This window comes from Dendronephthya gigantea, unplaced genomic scaffold (assembly GCF_004324835.1).
Source record: "Dendronephthya gigantea isolate DGI-Jeju-01 unplaced genomic scaffold, DenGig_1.0 000010F, whole genome shotgun sequence".
Classification (NCBI taxonomy): Eukaryota; Metazoa; Cnidaria; class Anthozoa; order Malacalcyonacea; family Nephtheidae; genus Dendronephthya; species Dendronephthya gigantea.
The window spans coordinates 3,446,777-3,468,694 of NW_021163020.1; the positions used below are offsets into that span (position 1 = coordinate 3,446,777).

A 21,918-nucleotide genomic window follows, 5' to 3' on the forward strand; every position below is an offset into this window, starting at 1 on the left:
ACAGACATCAAATTGCAAGCACTATTCAATTTTTGACAAACACATGACAACTTAACAAGTTGATAACTATAGTACTTACCTACATTACCCCCATTCATCATAGACATTGTCAGTTGACCTCTTTCTTGTTTTGATGTATCTTTTGTTTGGTACGCATTTCTAGAGTGAAATCACAAAAGCGTACAGAAAATTAGCCAAGAAATACCATCCTGATATTTATAAGGTAAGATAACTAAAAGGTAATACTTCATATAAGTTACAGTATATAAAATCTTTTATAATATCTAATATGAAAACTTTGACCAAACTTTGTAGGGCAGTGATGCAGAAGAGAAGTTTAGGTTGATTGCAACAGCTGTTGAGGTAATCACTCAATTATTGAAGATGTCTGTCAAAGACTATATAACTCCATCCAGCCTTAGAGATCAGTGTGCATTGGCAATTGTCACAATTTGTGAGACTGAGTGCGATTTCGTTTAAGTAACTTGTGACTTCAATAATGTGGCTTCAATAATGCTGAAGAATGCACACAAAACAGTGCATGTGTATAATAATATCTCCATTTGGGGTACTTCATATTATTCTATATAGATCTTGAAAGATGATGAGCAACGCAAAGACTATGATTATATGTTGGATCATCCAGGTAGGACTGTTCCTGTTGGTCCCAAAGCATAACTGCTAGACCAAGTCAATGCCCCGTAGCCCTTATGACTAAGGAGTGTAAGGAAGTCATCTTACATATGAATACAGATGATGTGATCCCCCATGCTCAATTCCCCCACCTTCTTCCATTATAGAGGAGGCCTACTATAATTACTACAGATACTATAAGAGGCAGGTTTCACCTCAGGTTGACGTAAGGATTGTGATCGCAGTCACTATAACAGTGGTCAGTGTTCTACAGGTAAGTCGATCTTCACTGGTGATGTTATGCAAAGAGAAACCCAACCAATCTCTGCTTTCAAGCCTGTTGTTAAATGTAAATGGCTCCCAAATTTACCATTTTCACTTACATGTAGATATAAATCATAACTTCACATGTTTTAGTATCTCCATGGATGGCAACGCTACAACGAGGCTGTCTCCTATGCCTTGAGGGAACCTAAATATAGAAATAAGGTGTGAATAATTATAATTTTGTACCAGTGCAGGGACACCCAAAATGCGCTGCGCGCTACCAAGAAGATGTTTGCAACAAAGTGATCCAAAACGCGGTCTCTAGCCACTTTTATATCAATGAGTATCGAGACCACATTTTCAGGGTTTCTGGTGATGCAGGGCTTTCTGGTGATGCGGCGCTCTATAATCACCGGGGCAGACAATTTTGTTGATGTGTTTTTCTGCGGAATATTCGCGGTCCATTTGACCTGGCCTTTTTGCAGTTTTTGGCGAAATTGCGCCTTTTTACTCCCTGGCATTTTTCTTTGGCAGGCAATGAACATTGCCCTTCAGGAGGGTCTTCTAAATGGCGTGAAAAAGAAGAAAAGGCCTAAGGTAGCGTTTAGGATAAAACCTAGTAAAAGGAACTGTAATCCAGCATTCATGAATTTCGATATTCTATATCAGAATCATGCATATCTGTAGCGAATAAACCCCAATTGAAGTGAACTAGTCGAAGTCATTTTGACCGGAGATATCTCGGCCGTTAACTTCACACGTTTTATATCACAAAATTCTTTTAGGACGAAGTTAAGGAAGAGGAAGAGAATATTCTTCGTAGCGTGGTTGAAAGAAATGTTGATATAAGGTTCGAACAACAACAAGCGAACAGTAACAACTCTCTCGTATAATAATTCGTAATATTTTTCTTTGATTTAGCATCTCTTTTATAGTAATTTAATTGGAGGGGATCTAAGATCTTTTGTGGTTTTTTTGCAGAGGTGGCTATAGTCGACCATCGCTTTTGCAAGTTCTCTGGGTTCAAATTATTTTCAGGTGGTGTATTCAATGATAAATAGATTCCAATAGGTAGTTTAATATGGAAAACCGTTTTGGGCAACAATGGACATGAGACTATTCAATCAGAAAAAATTGATTCCTTCATCTAAGCCGCTGTCTCTTAACGGTATTCATCAGTGTACCATTGTGTGCTAACGGTATTCATCAGTGTACCAATGTATCCTAACGATATTCATCAGTGTACCAGTGTGTCCTAATGGTATTTATAAGTTTACGATTAATACTATGCCCTAATGGTATTTATCAGTTTACCACTGTTGTACCACTGTATCCTAACTGTAACCATCAGTGTATCACTGTGTCCTAATAGACGAAATAAAGGGTATAAGCGTCGCACTAACCAAGTTTCTCGTGTCACTTTTTTGTTAACTTATTTCATTCCATGCAGTCCTTATTACTTGGTTCTCTACATAATATTCAAACTTCGTTGGTTCTGGAAATTTACTATTCGTGGTGAAGAGTATGGCGATGAAGAAAAGGAATACTTAACAAGGAAGAAACTCAAATTGGGGGAAACTCAGTGGGAGGTAGTTTAAAATAAATATAAAGATATTTTCAGCAGTCATTTGTCTAGACCTGACCAGGTCATTTTTGATCGCTTTATTTGAGCCCTAAGTTCTGTTGAACACTTGTTAGGCCGTTGGTGTACACGAGAAAAACGAGCTTATAGGAAGAGAATTGTGGATACATGAAAATTTTACGGTGAGAGATTGTATTTGGTGAAGTATCAGGCATTCAGCTAGCCCACTGCAGGCGAAAGTCTGAGCAGCCATATATATGATTGAAGACTGTTTTTGTTTGAAGGAAGTTTCGTCATTTTGTTTTAGGAGTATCAGACGGAAAAAGAGGAAGAAATGAAAGAAAAGTTAGCTCAGAATAATAAATATAAATCTTATAGGTAAGAAACAGTCACGCGACCTTTCCACGCATGCGTCAATACACGAATACAAAGCAGAATTTGAAATGTTTCTAGATGCTACAGTGCGCATGCGTATTGCGTGGCTTTGTTGTCCCGCGTGCGGTAGATAAAAAGCGTTTTTTATAAACAAGAAGAGAATAATTTTATGGTATCATCAGTAGGGTGATCCTTACCTGTAGTCCTTCGGGACACAGTGAGGACCACGTGATGAAATAGAGAGTAATGATTGGTCATGACTTACTTTCTCTGGGTTGGCAGGAAATGCAACACCTTCCAATACCACTTCTGACTCCCTTCTGATGGTCCTTTATTGATATTTTCATCAATCATCATCTTTATTTAAATAAAACCAATTTAAACGAAGAGTTTATACTAAAAAGTAGAAAAAATGGTATTAATTATAGCAAATAGAACTATGAAAGTTACTGATCTCAATAATAACAGTGACAACATAGGTTTCACTTATCACGATGATATACTCATATACGTACAGTTGAGAGATCGGGGCTTATTCATAGCATAGTTTACTACGAACTCAATTATTATGGAGTGATCTTTACAGTAATTGTGTGAACTATATAGGCTGCAATCGTCTTTTTCGTCTTTCTCTAGGCGGTATATGAAGAATCATGGCCCAGGTAGAATAACATTTGATGAAGATTAATTACAAATTGCCGAATAAAGACGATTTGAGCGCATAAAAATCAAATAGAATCGAGGGGCGTATTGTTCAGAAATGCACCTCTCAGAATTATGGTCACGCGTCAAGTTATTGATACAACACATGCACGCCTCACAATATTTGACAACTACAGATATGATTGATTAATGTATCATGATATGGGGTCCCCCCGTGGAGATGACCGCTGTCCCCAACAATAGATGTAACTTTAACGCACGCGCACGGATCTCGGGAGTCGGGACCACTGGTCGGGACGGCTAATGGTGCCGATAATGAATGAGTTGATCTATACTTGCATGAATTTAGGCCATAAAAAAGTTTTTACCCTACTAGTACTAGATTAGTATCAGTGTAACTTATATGATGCAAAGTTCTTCTGTAGACACTTTGATGTAAAATGTTCACGAAGATATTTTAAATAAAGTCGAAACATAGAACACTATTTTACCCTTGGATTATATCTTACAATAATACTCGACTCTAAATTCAATCAATTTTTGCTACCTAACAAGGTATATATTGAAATTGAATTTTTCATAACTATATTATGGTGCATTCATCAGGGCATGTTTTACATGCATACAACCTTTTGAGCTGACCAGAACTTATAACAAAGAACCGCATCTTATTAAACAGACCATTCAGCTTAGTCAGAATCCATCCGCATTTTATAACCTGGTATCAGGCAAATAGTCGAAAGAAATGGACTTCTAAACCAGATCGGATTTACCATGACTGACACCTTGATACAATGCAGTCACATTTTATTGTTTACTTTCTCCTGTGGAGCTTGTTTATTTAATTAAACTTTAAGCCGGCCGTTATCGTCGTATGTATAAATATATACGTCTACAAAAGGTATATTGTTCATTCAATTTCAAAAGTCGTTAAATATACTCGACTAAAAAAATCGGATCTCAGTTCACAAACCATTGAGTGGACAGCTGATTGAGTTGGCTTGTCAAGAGGTACACCAGTGTCATCAGTACGAGGGCTGGACCTGAAGACATACGCGGCAATGACTTCGTATAAGGTATTTAATAAATTTATACATTTTAATGAACATAAGCAAAACATTTTCACGACGAAACTTTTAAAATGCGCTTTAAGCCTTGGACATGGATGTCGTACACGAGAGCGAAACAAATCAAAAACAACTTTATCCAAATGTTCACCAGTATTTATTCGTAAACTTAACTCTTGCAACTTGCAATGCAATTATAATTTTGAGAGCTGTGAATTTGTAAAGAGTGTTCGAAATGCTAAGAAAACGTTAGAAATGTTCGTATTTGGCAACTTCAGATGCCTCAGGAGTAGAATTGCATTGCAAGTTGCGAAGGAAGTAACACCGCCTTAAGCCAGTAAGCTTACAACGGTTTTTATGCAATCAACTGCCCAGAGCAATGGCGGACAAGTTAATGTGCTATTGACTGGTCAGATGACGGACAATGGCGCGTATTGCGATATATGAGAGGGGGGGGGGGGAGTCGAAAGATTCTTACTTGAGTGATGTACATGTGTTCTTCATATTGTAAAGCAAACGTAGTAAACCAAAGCGATATTTAGGACAACCAAAACGTATAATTTGCGCGTGCGCAGATCGAAACTCCGTCTTAATCCTGTTGTAAAAAAGCTAAGAAAGACCGAAGTCAATATGTCAATAATTCGTACCCAGGCGCTCCGCGTGTAGCAGCGCAGTCCATAATCCTTTACGACTTTACCAGCAGACACTTCCAAAAAATATAAAGTAAAACACAATCCGATAAACAAGTGATACTCACAAAAGCACACAAAAGTGCGTTTATTGTAATACTATCACTAGACTTTAAAGCTAAGTTGACGCTACGAATTGCAAAATGCAGATCCAGCAACGTACGTACTTCATAAGGGAAATTGCAGCAATCCGGGTGTTAAACCTAACAATTACTTTCCCCACTCCATATACGTAACACCGTATATCATACATCAGGATAATACATATAGATCAGTGTAGAGAATGCATACTTTTCCCCTTATCCCGGGGGACTGAGTGGGAGTCGAGATTTTCCCCGAAGATACGTGTTCCAGCGTGTGCTTGAAATACGCACAAAGCGTGCCCTCAAACGCAAATTCCTCGCCCTTTCATCTATAGAATTCTACGTAAGAATAGCTCAGCAGGAAAGGTTTAGGGTACAAATTTCGTGTGTGCAATTATGAAACACGTTTTGGCTTGCTCGTGAATGTGGACGGATTTGAAAGAATAGCGGAAAATTGTATCTGTGTCTACTATCAAGATGGTGCCAAGATTTCTTCGAACCGAACGTCCGCTATAGCGCTTTCCGCCGCAAACGATTCCGCAGTCCGCGTTTTCCTACCGACCACGACAAGTTTACATTGTTGTTTGAAATTACTGATACGCGTGTTTAAAAATTGCGTACGTGTGGGCAGAAGTAAATATGTAATACCACTCATTCCTCGTTGCCACGAGCATTGAAATTTTTCAATATCAACCCAGTTGGATAATCGTAAACACATACAATTATGAGGCATGCCTCGGCTTGTCTCAAGGGCATTGTCTAAAGTTGGCGAAGAGCTTAATTGCAGTAACAACCACGCAAACTTGGCTTAATACCGAAACTGTTGCCTGGCAGTGCCCGCTGGCAGTGAGCTCTATATATACGACTGGAGTGTTCAGGAAGGTGTCCGGAGTATATCAAGATCTGCGGCCGACGAATTCTCGCTCCTTAAATTAATCGACTTGTTGCAATATAAATATAAATATAAACACGAAGAAGGAATGTTGTGCTGCCCACTATGATCACTGTTGTCATTGAAATATTTAAAGCATCGTTACATTCGATTCAGGCTCTGATATGACAACCTATATGACCAGCGCATGGAATATGAGCGCAAATTCTTTAATACTAAAATTTGATTGGGGTAATATCATTCAGCGCTCTCTCTAGGAGCGTCTGACGTTCATCTCTATAACTGGAAAACAATATATTCAGTCCAATTTTGCTTATTCAAGTAAATGAAGTAATTGCTTCTTCACAGCTGAGATACTAAACTCCATAATTGGGTCTCAACACTCGAGCCGATTATCAAAACTACTCGGTAAATTCGTTAGATATGAATCTTCAGTAAGAAAACACTATAAAAATCCCTCTATAATCAGCACATTCCAGAGGTTTAGCACGGTAGCACTTTCTTTGTGTTTTTAATTACAACGTTTACTCGGCAGGCTCCTTTAAACACACTTTGACTCGAGACGGGTTCTAACTCGTTCTAAAACTGTAACAATGTCGCACGCATGAGGTCTTGCTTATTACGATGGTTCATTAAACAAACGATCGCTTTCTATGCCATTTAATCCATTTAAAAACGAATGACAAGGAATTCTTCATTGTGCAAACCTGCAGTAAAAATAGTCTCTCATTATTGCCAGGAATTTTTGTATTCAAAATATGTCCCTTTAAATTTCGCAATCAATAACATGCCGAAAATGACACAAATTGGATAGGATGTAGTGTATTGTGTTCGCAGAGACTTGAAGTTATAAGTTAATTAATATCATTTTGGAAAATGTTCAGGTTATGTTCCACTTATGTTTGGCCAACTCACTCAAACGGTTAAATGCAAGATATTTTGAGAACAAGACTTGCAAACTATACATTAACGTTACAATTAGACAACTCAGAACGAGTGTAAATTTGCAAAACTATACAGTAGTATGTTACAATTAGACAACTTCGAATAAGTGTAAATTTGCAACGAATAGCCAGAAGTTAGCTTCTTTTAATGTGTTAGGCCTTGCTAGAATACTGAATATGAAGCAGTTTAAAACGAATGGACGCATATATTGTACATGTTAAGCAAAACATGGTCATTAATTACAGAACATCCTTCGGAATTGGCAAAATATAAAAATGGCAAATTCAACATTCATATCTTCTGTTTCCAACCATTACAAAACGGGAGAAATTATATCCAATTATAGATGGGTTTTACTAGCAGACCTTTTCATAATTATACATATAGTCCTGATTATAAAAAAAACTGTATTGACTCAATTGAGACAATAAGTCTATATAGCTAAATGTGGCCGGAAAGTCGTTTGCAATCTTTCATACGAAAGTACAATTTACAATCTTTCATACGATAATTACTTCCCCGAACGACAATGCATGAAGTACTTAGAGTATCAAATCAGACGCGCCGACAAACATGCAGTACATGCATGGTACACTGAATTTCACTAACTTTCATTATACGCTGATATGATTTTACATTCGAGTGATCGATTCAATATATCCGATCTGTTACGTAATAACCGATCAGTGCAAGTGCATTTCACTAGAATATACGCCTCACATCACAAACTAAGAGATTTCAGTTGGTTTAACATGCAAAAACCCGACAGCCACTCGGTTTTTTCCGTTAGTTTTCTAATGGCCAGTAGCTCGAGTATTCGACCGTTGAAATATGGCGACACGTCCCTAAAAGCAGCTCTTGTTGAGAAGCAGTTAAACACCAGCAAACATCATACAAAGAGACTTTTATGTTGTGTGTGCAAGAAGCATGCCCCGAAGTTCAATAAGAAAAGTACTCAGTAAAGGGGCTGTCGAAAATTTGAAAACACTTCAAACTGCTCGCACGGCTGCAAGTCACGATAATATTACGCGTAGGTTTGGATCAGTTCGAGATACAAGTGGACTGGAAACATGCATGTTCTTCAGGAGCAATACCATATCTTGAAAACACGAAATATACAAGCATCAATTGCAAAACAGGACAACATGATTTCGCTGATTTTAGCTCTATTTCATAGTTATTGTCAAACCAGAATGATAATGTTTTTGAACTTCATATAGGAATCACAGCATCATCGTAAACCTGTCCTGTGTTATAAAGCTCGAATCTTGGGTTAACACGACGTTGTATTTTTTACCTATATGTTTTTTTTTAAATGTCTGCTGGTAATGCACGATTACTAGTTTATTATCCACTAAATTATTAGTTGGAACTCGTTGGCAGAACACCAACCAATTGGTTCGCTTCGTTGAATCGTTTTATCCGATTGCCTTATAAGGCCAATTTTGTTGCAAAGAAATGGTCTTGATGCTTACTGCGAGACAAACCAATATCCATTAAATTTAATTTGATACGCCAATTCTCAATTAAGTTGCAAACGGGGATAATAAATTTCAAGAGCAATTGCTTTCGTGCGCGTATGATGTACTACACGCTTGTTAATGAGCACGGATTGCATCAGATTTGATGCAAAAATAAACCTTAATGCTGCGTAGAAGATATTTACACACGTGTGAATGCACGAAAGTCCGTATCAATTGGAACCACTCCACCAAAACAACCAATCTCCCCCTCCGCCCTGCCTGCGACACGCAACCCCCACTCTCTCTTTCTCTCGGCACGCATCCACCCATTGAAAGCATGTACAGTTTCAAATTCTAGTCATAGTGGAAACGTTAAAAACGTTCGGTTAACATGGAGACAAATAGATTGATAACCGAAGTGATTCCTAGAAGTTAATGCACGCGCAGACGCACCCTTGGACGCGGATTAAAAATACATTGCTTATAAACCAACTCAGACAAAAACGGCGACATTAGCACATTCAAACAGAGCTGCACGCTGAGTTAAGCTTGCATAAGACCACATGCAAAAACAACGAAGCTTTCCTTGAATTTGGCTACTTCAAAATTACAGGCCTGATGTCGTACAGGACCGTACCTCCGGACTAATCGATGCATGCATGCATGCTTGATGCTCAGAATCCAACTTACTTTGTATGAATTGTCTTATACCCAATGCTGCTGGTTTACTGATACAAGTAGGATAACACATGTACAGAGGTAGAATGCGGTCCTGTTATTTACTTTCAATCTCTCGAGTTGAACTTGATGGCACTTTCACTGAATCCAATGCTCATGGTCAGCGATGCATGGCACGAGTCTTCGTGAAATTTTCCTTTCATTTGGACCTAAAATTAGAACGGTCGCGCGTGAAAAAAAGGAAAGATACGTGACCAGCTATAAAGCGGTATTTTGCACAGTTTGCTGGTTATCTATAGTTGCAAAGTGCGAAATTATGCTTGACTTGTTGCCATACGTGCGTGTATTAGTATATGTCGAGTTTAAAATAATTTTCGTGATGTTTTACGAAATAAAACCTCATTCATACACTACGCAGGATTTTAGGTTTGGAATGGATGAAATTGGTGCGGACGAAATCATCAATTTATACGTAGTTCAAATTTCATCAATCTCAGTTTTATTCGAACCAAACCTAAAAGGAGCATAGTGCATATAAAGGGATAAATATGCATTCTACAAATTGGGCAATCAATTCAAGAGTTCCATCCGTACCAATTTCCGCGTACCCTGCGAAAAATTGTAGTGTAAATGGAGCTAAAATGGAGAAGGGTTGATTTTGTAGAGGTAGTCGTGTCTGTTTGTAAATGTGGGGCCTGTGAGCTGCTAAAGGCAACCTTGTCTTGCGCAAAACGTCGTAAACACAGTTCTAAATACGGTAGAATTAATTTCAGTGCATGTTCGTTTTTCAATTCAGTCGACAACTGCTCTTAGTTTGATGGATATCAGAATTCGGTACAAAAGATCGAAATTGCCCGAACTAAACTCGACTTGATTTAAAAATTTATAAGTCCTAGTAAAAAAATGACGAGAAACGTCATGAAGTAATAATTATTTGACAGACTAGCTAAACTTGAGATTATGAGATATGCATGCATGCATGATATCCATGAACAAACACGAGATTAAATGATCAAACATCTGCATGCATACTGCAAATCCCTCACAAGTTAATCGACTACAAAGAACAGCTTACAAACAACCGAGGTAGCTTGTCCTTACGCGGCACGCGAAGACAAGACGCCTGTCGTACGTGGGCGCGTGCCACGACGTCAGCGGTGCGTGTCCTCGTCCCCAGTTTCGCGCTTTTGCGCGCGTTTTCCCACGGTCTCACAGACAGGGCTTTTGAATGGGCATTCCCGTGACCAAATGCCAATAGTTCTAGCTGGTATGTAACAAAGACGGCTCATTTTCGTGTTTAAAATACTTGGAGTCATTGCGAGGCTTGCATTTTGGAATGGGCTTCGGGGAAGGCAAACAAGAACGACAGAAGACAAAAATGGCCGAGAGACGCAAGGTAGGCTACAAGGTTAGTGTCTCACGGTGAAGTTATGGGAAGAGACCGTATACGAAAATGAAAGCCCTTTTGGTTTAAAGGGCATACTGTTTTCCTGTTATCGAGTTAATGAACCATTTGCTGAATGTATATATATTTAGATTGTAGTCTGCATTCATTTGTGTACATGTTTATAAAGCAAACAAGAGTGTAGGTGAAAGCTATACAATCAGGGGCGAAATCTATATACACTCGTCCGGCCATGAACTATAATATTCAGTTTTTGACGTTTGTCGAAAACTGCCGAGCAGACGTAACTGGTCCATAGTCCATTGCTTTAACCCGTACGTACTTCAAGCGGAATTAATGTCACGAAGTTTATATCTCAGAATAACACGGTTTCACAAAATCATTTGGTACGCGGCGGTATCCGCGACTTTGCAAGCGGAAATTTGGGCACAAAAGGGCCACTTTCGGCCGCTAAAACAACGCTGTATATGCAGAATTCAGCGATATCTTTGTGACATATTTAAGGCAAAAGTGTAGCAAATTTATGTGTCGACCTGCAGAGAAAATGAAAGATTGCTTCAAAGCCAAATTTACATCTCTATAGGGTATAGAATTATATGAATTTTGAGAGGTAAACTTGAAGATAGCTTATGTATATTCGTTCATTACGTCTTACAATTATACGCAATGCATATTTCTGTTACAGCAGCTGAAACAATGTCACTTCAGGTACATGTACCCAATTCGTTTATCGTGTTCGGAAAACGGCGACCTCGCTGTCCAATTTACCAAGGATTATACATTCGCATATACAATCAGTTTCACAACCACTTCGCCTGCCGGGTCAGTCAGTTTAGATGCGTTTTGCTTTGCCGTAAAGGCTACGGCGTCTGATGTCGAAATAGCGCTTACTTTGTAGCGGGGAAAATATACGTGCAGTTCCTGAAAACAGGCAAATAAAATGTGATTGATAAGTACAGCAAAATGTAATCTTTTTGCATACGATACAAGGTCAGCTGTAGGGTTAGAATTACAATAAATTTAAATGTTGAAAGTGCATTTTTTGTCTATTTAAAACAAGAAATCTGTATATAATGAATGCCTAATGATTTACCGGACTTTGCGTCAAGCTTAGTGACTCTGCTCGCGTCTATCATTATTAAAATTACTAAATCAAAACCAAAAATTTGAATGCGAAAACTAATTTCAAATCTGCGATCGCGTTCAGCGCTGAACATTCAGTCGTTTCAGCAGTGATTTGACTGAGGTGCTTCTCCTGCGAGAAGATGTCTGTCTATGATTAGCCTGTTTTATGTCAACGATGCATGCAATCGATTTAGTTGGTTCTTGCTTTTAATATTATAGTATTTTAAGATTATATATACAATAGTTTCAAGTCTGGAGCGCGAAGGAAAATAGCAAAACCAAAGGCAGGCATGCATACATACATAGATTTTTTCGTCGCATGCAAAGCCCACATGCAGGGACAGGGTGACAGCAAATCATTGAAATTTGGTACATGTTTTGTATACTTGCAGACAAAAATTGTCCTGACCTTGTTGGTTATTTTTAATAGTTTTTTTATGTAAACTTTTCTTCAGGCAAGGCATCCATGCATGCATTGCAGGCAAATTCGTAAAGATCTGATCTTGATTTTCAAATATATACCCAAGACGATTTGGCGAACATTGAATTATCTGAGTCCCCCGATTGCCGAAACTGATATTTTTTGCTTTGCCACTGCGGTATATATAATGAGTCATCGGTCTTTCGTGAGAAAAAAAAACTGTCATTCGATTACCGAATTAGAACTGTATGAATGATATTCGCACTGTGAAATCACTCTCCAAAAACGAATGCCTTTTGTAATTAAAGGTACGTTAGGCGTGGAGGATCCAGAGCGGTTTTAAAGCTAGTAATTTATACGGACTACACAAGCTATAAGTACTGCATGTGTGCATGAAACTTGCAGATCTGGCGACTTGGCGTGCGCGGAGTTATGGGTCAGGGGCTGGTTGTATTTAAGAAAGGTAGCTAGTTGACTTTAAACTATAGATAGTGCATAACAAAATTGGCAAACGGATATATGTTTATGCAAAATGTAGTTACGACTTTCTTCATGCAGGCCTGGTTGGGATGAATTGAAAATTTACCAAGACGTATCCGGCATGTAAGCAGCAAAAGAGAGGTTTCTATGCAACAAGATACGTGTTCCGAGTATTATACATTTTGTTTTCGCTTCGATTAAAGCTTTTCGGATCTATAAAGGTATTATACATACGTGGCATTTATATACATACGTGGCTGACCTCCTAAAAACTTAGGACACGCGTTTGGATGCATGGGAAGGGATGGAATTTTTTTTAGGCGGTACTGAAGACTTTAATGTCGGAGGTACAAATTAACATAAACATATATAAGTCGAGCTATTAAAAGCATTTGTTACTAACCTTGCATATATACACGCGCTCCTTACAGAAATAACGGCGAAAGACGATATCTTGACAAGCGAATCCGGCATAAATAATGTAAAGCGGACGTCTAGCTTCTAAGCCGGGTAAATGCCGCTTTGAACTGACATACGCCGGGAGGAACGATGAATCTTGTAGGACTTTACAACTCTCGCGGCTGTCAAAAAAATATAGAACCATCAGTATATACGCGTGCATGTACTTATAGATAATATAAATCAGTGTTATGACAAATGCAATAGAGCAGTGAACATATATTGAGTTGATTCTATATATCTATCTATTTGATAGTCTTCGAAACCCATCATGGAAAAAAGAAGGAGAGAAAGGATAAACAACAGTTTGAACGAACTAAAGAATCTTCTTCTTGAATCAAGGAAAAAAGATGTACGTATATATACGCATGCATGCATGCACGTTATTTATTTAACAGGCTTTGAAAACAGGCGAAAAGCGTTTAGCTGAAACGACGGATATATATAGCACAAAAATGGAAAACAAAATGATCTACTTTATTTATTAAATATGCATAGACAACTGAGCTGAAATATTTCGATGTAGTTTAATAATCAATTGGAAGTACATATTTAACGCTCAGTAACACTAACAGCTTAAGAAGTACTAAGTTCAGTCATTCAAAATATGTAGCTACTATATACGTGAGTAATGTTTATCCACAGGAATTAAGCTGAATTAACGCGTTTCGAACAACCCGCTCTAGCAGTATACTAGAAACGTAACTAAAATAATTTAATACGTTCATAGTTAATACAAAGATTGCATGGTTAGTAGAGCATCAATATGTTTCATTTTAAAGCATGCAGCCAGTATTCAAACTGTTATAGTAAGTATATATATATATATATATATATATATATATATATATATATATATATATATATATATATATATATATATATATATATATATATATATATATATATATATATATATATGATGCTTTGTGCGCATAAAGTTGCACCGACGCGAAAATTCAATTTGTATACCAGTGTTTTGTGTCAATCAAAGCTCCCTGGCTTTAAAATCGTTTCTCAAACCCGTGCCATGCAGTCTGCCAAAGTATATACGGGTGAATATCTTTTGGACCAAAGATAAGCTGGCGGTGCATGCATATTTATATGTATATGGCTGCCGACGCCAATCATTATGGGAGTTTATTACTACTAATAGTATCATTAATTATCATGGCGTCCAAACAACAGCCTAACTGACAATACCTCATCTTCAAATTCTTCGGCAAGCATGCAGTTCAAAGTTAAATCTGACGGGGGGTAAACAAACCCCCCACCCTTCCCCTCCTCTGGCACCCTAATCCCCCACGAGTTCTTTTCGGCCTCTATATAGCACAAAGCCACAACAGCTTTGGAATTTAACGGAAAGCACATGTAAGGTGTATTTTTCAGACTGAGTTTAAAACCACGGTATAGCCTATAAAATACCGCCTACATTTGACATATCAATATGCGCGTATTTGCTATTCGCATGCCTTTCATTAATTTGGATTAGAGAGCAAACTTCATAGAGCTCCTATTTACGTTTCGCTTGAGAATAAATCTCCGGCATGTTTGGACAGGATTTCCAGTTTTATATCCTGATGGGTTTATATATAAGCAAGTCATCTCATGTCCAACATAATCAGGCTATGGCCACGCTTATTAGCATTTAACACTTCAACAATGAGGTTGGACGTAGAGTAAAACCTGAATTGTGCCCTTGGAATCTGAGACCGGATGCGAAGCTCGCAATTGAAGGAAACTCTTTTGCATGGAAGGAATTCGCTTTTTTGCACCGTCTATCATTTGAAAACTTCTGATAAAAGCGTCTATATAGTTCCCTTTATTGAGAAAATTCGCTCTGAAACTTCATCACTTGTATCAAACGAGGCTTCATAAAGAGGTATTTTAAGATGTTAAGAACGCATGCAGAGACGCAGTCGCTTCATGGCGCCGCGATTGTTCAAAAGCCGGTTAACCTAATCCTGGGTTAAAAAACTGGTCCACCAGTCAAATTCTCCAGGGGCCAGTTGTTTTAACGTCCGCTCACATGATCCATGTAGTTTAGCTAAATCTATAGTGCACTTCTGAAGTATGGAATATAGCTTGTTTATTAACAAAAGCAGTAGCACGTTCCCTTCCTGCACACATAACAATTTCCTGCACACATAACAAATCAACAGACAACATAAAATAATCTTTCAGAAGTAAATTTGATTAGACAAACTTTAATGCGTGCAAATATAGATATTCAAAAAACTCTTAACTACATTTTGGGCAGTCAAAACTCAATCCAACCCGAAGGTTAACTACTTGGCAGTACAACTGACCCATGCAAACAACAACTGTACATTGTTAAATAATCCTTTACATGCAAGGGTCGACAGTGACATTTCAAAACACTCTTTTCATAAGAACTCGAAATTATATGCATTGAGCATTTTCGACATAATATTGGATATTTCATTGTCTAGCTTTAAGAGTGAATTGTATTGTTATACTATTGAAATTTGTTTTTCATATGTATATGTATAAAGTGGATGACCCACTTACGTGGAGTGGTGGTTAGCTCGTCTTGAATTTGAAAAGCACGACTTTTCATGAACAACCATTTTGCTGAATTTTGCTCAACGATAGCACCTTAATATTTCTCATTACTTCGCGCCATATCCACATTGGTACATGCAATTGCCGTATCTTATAGATTGTCTTTCTTTTACGTAAATTGTCAGTGGTATAATGCATATAGCTACATGCATGTTATCTAAAATTATGTATTATTGTTTTGAAAGCAACGTAAGTATTATATAGCAAGCGCATTTAAACTGAAATTTAATAATTATAAACTCATGCACATCAGCAGTGTGTTAGAATTATTTTGAGTCATGCTTAAAGCTAACGAAACGGCTGGTCCCTGGATGCAATATAAGATCGCAATGCAGGGACACTATAGAAGCAGATATATATCTTTTCGCGATCTTGTCTTTGCATGGGAACTCTTGTCGTTTACCTGTGCAGTGAAGGAGCCGGATATCCCTCCTTCCATCTGCATGTACACAGGTTGAAACTTTCCTCCCAAAAGATCGCCGATTCTTGGTAAATTAATGTCATCTCTATATAGCTCGTTTATACTTAAGAAGAAATCCAAGTCATTTTCAGGAAAAACCAGTAAACCAGGCAGTTACTAGTTCCAAAGTTTTTTAATTTTCCTGCTAAAAGTTTAAATCCATATGAATTACGGGCACCATTATACAACTATAACTTCACACGCAGAATCGGGAATTCCTGGGCTAAAACAGACGACACCCATTCCTTTGAAGATTCATCGCACCTTCAAAAGTGCATTTTTGTGTTCGAGAGGTGGGAAGGTGAAGTCAATCATTTCGGAGGATATTCGGCAGTTTAAAAGAGCTTTCAATAAATTAACCATATACGCTATATCAATCTAATATTTTGAGTAGAAAGTGCTTATTAAAAAGATCTCACGCCGGGCAAAAGTGCAGAAACTATTTCCTGATTGAATATACATAACTTTATAGGGTGTTGGTATAATCATGTATTGTGCGTTATGCATGTGCATACTTGCCCTTGAAGCGTTTACCACAAAAGTCAAAACTTATCGAAATATCAGTCGCGTGTGTGAGTCGAGATCTTTTTGTCTGAGGCTGAAGGCACGCATTACAGACGCACATTACGTGCTGAAGGCACGCAATCAAACAATTATATACAAGCCGATTATTACATAAATGTTCTGTGGGGTCCTTGATCTTCTCCCCTTTATGATGACTAGCCTTGGAAACCAAGTACCATCTGATAAACGAAGCCGTATATACCGTAGCACCTGGCCGGCTCTGCATGCATGTTCGATCCGATTTCGACTGCGTGGCGACAAAAAGTATATGGAATTCGGGAAATTTCAGTGGATCGGACCTCATTGAAGAACAGTTTAGGGCCGCTGCATGAAGCCTTCCGGTGCATAGATAGTTCTGCTTGCTTCACTTCGATCAAGGAATTTGCTCATTAAACAACCCGCTGGGGTGTGTTAAACTTTATTGGTATTTAGAAATTGTTTAGGGATTTAATAACTTCACAAAATGTATTACAGATATATACTAGCTTGCAGGTGTGCACTGAAACTGTGAAACCACCGATATATAAATATATTGGCGATGAAGTGGTTACAAAATTTTATTTATATATGGGCATAATTCAAAACACACACACTGTATGCAGCTATAAATGTTATATTGAATTCATACCAAAAGTTGGAGAATACGTCGATGACGACTGCCTGCATATTTCAGTTCCGTTGTTGATATTATCGGGTAGAATTCGTTCGCATACCAGACACACAAAAAAAAGCAGAAAGTCTAGACGACCTCGAGTTGCATGCATGTTCGCGAGATGATCATGGAACTGCACGCTCCTTTGCAAGGAAGCGTGATTCTTATTATTGAGACACTCGTAGCTTCATCACTTTTGCAAAGCTAGTGCAAAAATCTTCCACAGTAAGATCTTCCCCTTCCAAAAGCAAGGGCAATCCGTTAACAGGTACAGGCTTATCATGCAGATTGAAAGAATTCTCAAGTCCTGTTCGAACGAAGCCAGCATGTTGGGCCAACATTATTTGACCTCGTTAGTTTCATTCCAACGACCATGTTGGGTGATGTTTGGTGCAGCGAGATTGGTCGGTTGGACTGCATCCAACATTATGCATGAGCAACGTTAGGGATGTTGCTTTCGTATGAGCGAAGAATTTTTCGACTGAAACCAGATGATTGGAAACGAAATTGCAATACGTTCATGATATTAAACATGAGTGCATGTGTATGTGCAGGTCCACTTGTTGAAAGAATTAAGCTTAAGAATTTGTATTTCACCAAAACAAGTAACATAAAGAATACATAAAGATAACAGTAATAACATATATTTATCACGACCTTGTAAAAGAAAAGATATTTCTTTTGGACAAGCTTAAGTTGAAGGGATGCGTCAGTGTTAATCGTCTGTTCACACGATCCAATTCACTTCTAATATATGTTTAATAGTCTGTTCACTTACATTGAATATGGGCAGCAAATACACTGAAGCCAATTCAGTATTGCATTATCGATAATACACTACTTCCCATACGTCAGAAGTGAATTGGATCCAACAAAATTGGATCTTATGAACAGGCATTTAGATCATTTGAGATCCGTTGACAGAGAATCAGGGAATCGTTCTTTTCATTCCTTCTCATTGAATGAGCAGTCACCGCTAAATGATGCACGTCAACCGAAGTTCATTTCAAGCTTTCGAGTGGATTTTTTGTCTAAAACACTTTTTCATTAATTATCTTGTCTTTTGTAGACAACGTGTTGCTCGAAGCTAGAGAAGGCGGATATCTTGGAAATGACAGTCCAGTATTTAAAGTCAATACGCAGTCAGCAGGAGAAAGGTGAGGAAAGTTTCTAACCAGCAGTTTTCCGGTGGTTTTTTTCAGGTGCTCAACTCACAGACACGTGTCCCTCCCTCCCTGTCTCTCCAACTTCTTCAAAAGGCCTATCGTACTTTTAAACGCGTTAAATATAATGGGGGGGGGGGGGCACAAATATGAGTGAAATATTTTCATTTGCAGCTAGATATATTATTCGGAGGTTAGTTTGCATTAAACACTCGGGTGATTTTTTCAGGTCGTGCGCTTCAAACATAAAAGCACTCTAGTCTCGATCTTTCGAAACAAAACACGACTGGTGCTGAATTGTTATCCACACTTTCCGATTGTTCCCATGACAAAGAACTTTGAATGTGACTAAAAGGAATTAAAGGATACTTGAAATTTCATAGTTCTATAAACTCTTCTACAGTGCAAGCATAAATTTGCTACCTAGGTCAAGTTCAATTCATCATCTTCCGCTCTAAATATAGCCGCGACGTTGTAAAGTGCACCTTAACCACAAACATTTAAATGATTGTCCTAGTTAAGGCATTCTATATGGAAGTCAGTGTTTTAGCCTGAGTTGCATCGATATCAATGAACAATTCGGCCATTTCGTAATAAGTTAGGCGGCCAAGATTAGTACAGCACTCATGAAAGTAGAAATAATGGTGGAGTTAGACTCTTAGAGTGGATCAATAGCTACATTCACAGGTGGAACAATTCAGGTTGATGCAGCTTCATAGACTAGCTGGTCAATTGTAAATGCATTGTTGGTAATGCCTTACGGACTAGCCAAAGGCAAAGATGAAACGAAATGGTTGGAGTACAGTTGTAGGTAGAACAGTTTAAAACCGACGTACAGTTAACCAATATAGAAGAGGTAATAAACTTATTAGACTAGCCATGCGAAGAAGAGTTATGGAGTATGTCTGCTATATAGTGCTATCGACTACATCGTAGTTGTGAAACTGTCCAGAAATTATGGAAATAAAAACTTGATGTATGCAGTTGATAAATTTGATTAGTTTTATAAAGATGAAAGAGTTCGCCAGTTCGGAACAGACGAAAAAATTAGCTAGGACGAGCCGGAATATAATAGCTTTATTTATGTCCATTACTTATATATGTCTTACTCACCTAGCTGTAGGTAGAACGACGTAGAACTTATGAAGCTTACTAAACTTAATATCAAAAGTAGGTATAGACTATAAAGCAGTTAAGTCGAACTAGTACGACATACATGGATGACCTTAACCTCGAACCTGAATCCCAAACTTCCATAAAAAATATTTCCTGAATGCGTAGAAGTGGTCGTTAGTACTTAGTGCATGTGTTCTTGAATTGTTTAATGCTGACCTTAGATCACTGATAAGATATCGTGGTCCTCGAATATTCGAGGAAAGTAGTTTCGTTAACTGATAGAGCTATCCTGTACTGGACGGAAAATTAACTATCTTTTTTGAATTTTATCTCATTACAGCGTCTACGACAAGCGACCCAGTTGCCTTGGCCCACTACAGAGCAGGCTTCAACCACAGCGCGATGGAAATAAGCCGATACCTCATAGACACACCAGACATTGAAGTAAAAGTCCGTTCCAGACTCCTCACCTACTTATCCAACAGTTGCCACGCCGCGCTCAACAACCAGGCTCTGATGAAACAACATTACCCCTCAGGGTACCCGACACCTATCCACCAAGCACCCGAGAAGTCAACACATGTTCCAAAAGATACATCGTTATCCACAGCAATCCTAGGCGATCCAACAATACTCGCAATTACCCCTCCTGAAGCTGTGCCATACTATTTTAATCCCTCTCAGCTATTGATGCCTAGTAGTTTGACGAACGGAAAATTAGCAGCAGTGTTAATGCCCAATCCCAATTTATGCAGCTCACCAACGCAGCAAAGAATGCTGGGTCAGCATTTCAAACTAGAACCAGGCTCTTCAACGTCTACGATAACACACGGCCAGGAACTTCACCGAAAAGACGCGCATATTTCAAACAATGAATCAAATAGTAGTACTCACACTAGATCTCGTGCCCCGGCACCGGCTGACGGAAGCGTCTGGCGGCCATGGAGTTAACGCTGACCAAAAAATTGAAAAACCGTGGGCGCAGTAAAGAATAGCATCACAGAGCCGAAAAAAAGGGCAAAGCAGTATATTATGAATAATTAGATTAACGCTAGATTTGAATGAAATCGAAAAACATTTAACTTAAATAACCGATAAACTTATCAGTAAATGCGTCAGTGAGTAGGAAGTTAAGAACACAGGACACCACAAATTTAGGGCCTCTTTCGTATCAGAACTTATATTTCGGAACCATATTTCGAACATTGAAAACTATGCACATGAATGATCCGAATGGAACTTGTTTTATTGGTATTGAACGCACATTTCCACGCATTACAGCCGATAAGGTATGTTCATTGCATTAGCTTTATATCACAGCATTATATTTATACATAAATTTCCCTAATGCAATGTACTTCATATTGAAGATGAATTATCAAAAATACTTGGTGTTTAAGGCTCTCAGACACCCATTGCAAAAACCAATTCGCAAGCTCGCTGCGTGCAATTTCCTTCAATCACAGTGCTTGACAGCCTTATTCTAATTAGATGCAAACACTCGCAGCGACCTTGCGAGTTGATTTTGCGATGAGCGGACCGAGCCTTCAGGCTTGAGAGTAGGCTTTTGTATAGGATCACACATTTTTGACTAGAAAAACGCTAGTTTCATTATCGCAGTAGCTAAAAAAATAGGATATATTTTCAACTCTCAAATTTATATATAATAGTGTATATTGTAACAATAGTTATTTTTTTTCATTGAAGAAAAATTGAACAGTGCTTTATAAGCAGATATTAGTCTTAATGTGTAAATATATTGGCCTCAGTCCGATGATTGCTTACCCAAGGAGGCGTATAACTCGATTGAAGAGTTGCTGGGGAGTTTGGATCGAGGGGTGGATCCAGCACTAGTGCACTATTTGAAAATTCGCCCCGGTTTTGTTTTGTTGTTTTTTTATTTCTTTTATTTTTCGTCGTCGCAAGTCTGTAATGGCGCGAAATATACTAGCATTTGAAATGTGTATGTGACCGTATTTATCTACGTCTCAGTCTTATCGCCCAAGAGTTAACGCCAGAACAGGCGTCTTGTTTGCATTACAAAACAAAGCGGTTACTTTTTAGCAGTTTTCTTGTGTCATGCAAATTAGTGCACTAGTGCTGGATCCACCCCTGGAATACTATAGTTTATACGGTATTTCTTACGAGTG

At 38.3% G+C, this 21,918-nt stretch overlaps 2 protein-coding genes, 1 long non-coding RNA gene and 1 other non-coding gene across 8 annotated transcripts in view; 3 read left to right on the plus strand and 1 right to left on the minus strand.

The window, feature by feature from the left end:
* The window catches only part of LOC114518251 (dnaJ homolog subfamily C member 25 homolog), a 4,896-nt gene extending 908 nt beyond the window's left edge, over positions 1–3,988 (plus strand). Inside the window, exons 3-14 of the mRNA XM_028538215.1 lie at positions 164–223; positions 316–363; positions 592–646; positions 801–907; positions 1,051–1,122; positions 1,435–1,497; positions 1,686–1,750; positions 1,882–1,938; positions 2,351–2,489; positions 2,599–2,664; positions 2,790–2,860; positions 3,494–3,988. Of these exons, the coding sequence (XP_028394016.1) occupies positions 164–223; positions 316–363; positions 592–646; positions 801–907; positions 1,051–1,122; positions 1,435–1,497; positions 1,686–1,750; positions 1,882–1,938; positions 2,351–2,489; positions 2,599–2,664; positions 2,790–2,860; positions 3,494–3,545 (855 nt within the window). The 3' untranslated portion in view covers positions 3,546–3,988. The remainder of the gene's footprint in view (positions 1–163; positions 224–315; positions 364–591; positions 647–800; positions 908–1,050; positions 1,123–1,434; positions 1,498–1,685; positions 1,751–1,881; positions 1,939–2,350; positions 2,490–2,598; positions 2,665–2,789; positions 2,861–3,493) is intronic.
* LOC114518257 overlaps positions 1–13,280 on the minus strand; it is a 15,001-nt gene extending 1,721 nt beyond the window's left edge. For both annotated transcript variants that reach the window (XR_003686464.1, XR_003686465.1), the window contains exons 1-5: positions 13,172–13,280; positions 9,350–9,546; positions 3,123–3,253; positions 1,017–1,105; positions 80–159 (exon numbers count right to left, since the gene is read on the minus strand). This is a non-coding gene — a long non-coding RNA (uncharacterized LOC114518257). The remainder of the gene's footprint in view (positions 1–79; positions 160–1,016; positions 1,106–3,122; positions 3,254–9,349; positions 9,547–13,171) is intronic.
* On the plus strand, positions 3,033–3,171 carry LOC114518537. The gene has a single exon (XR_003686499.1). It is a non-coding gene; the product is annotated as a U8 small nucleolar RNA (small nucleolar RNA).
* LOC114518254 (transcription factor HES-4-B-like) lies at positions 10,585–21,662 on the plus strand. Of its 4 annotated transcripts, none has more exons than XM_028538220.1 (5): positions 10,585–10,745; positions 12,847–12,989; positions 13,484–13,579; positions 18,559–18,646; positions 20,109–21,662. In XM_028538220.1, the coding sequence occupies exons 3-5, from the start codon at positions 13,499–13,501 to the stop codon at positions 20,717–20,719; spliced, it is 780 nt and encodes a 259-aa protein (XP_028394021.1). In that variant the 5' UTR covers positions 10,585–10,745; positions 12,847–12,989; positions 13,484–13,498; the 3' UTR covers positions 20,720–21,662. The 4 variants fall into 4 exon arrangements, with proteins under 4 accessions (XP_028394021.1, XP_028394022.1, XP_028394019.1 ...); XM_028538221.1 differs by having other exon boundaries at positions 10,585–10,733; XM_028538218.1 differs by lacking the exon at positions 12,847–12,989.
* The last annotated feature ends 256 nt before the right edge of the window (positions 21,663–21,918 follow it).

Excerpts from the sequence above, each read along its gene's own strand:
- LOC114518254 (XM_028538218.1), top strand. The coding sequence starts at position 10,674 with ATGGGCTTCGGGGAAGGCAAACAAGAACGACAGAAGACAAAAATGGCC. Across the intron at positions 10,746-13,483 it reads GACGCAAGGTAGGCTACAAG|TCTTCGAAACCCATCATGGA; the intron begins GTTAGTGTCTCA and ends TCTATTTGATAG. Across the intron at positions 18,647-20,108 it reads ACGCAGTCAGCAGGAGAAAG|CGTCTACGACAAGCGACCCA; the intron begins GTGAGGAAAGTT and ends ATCTCATTACAG.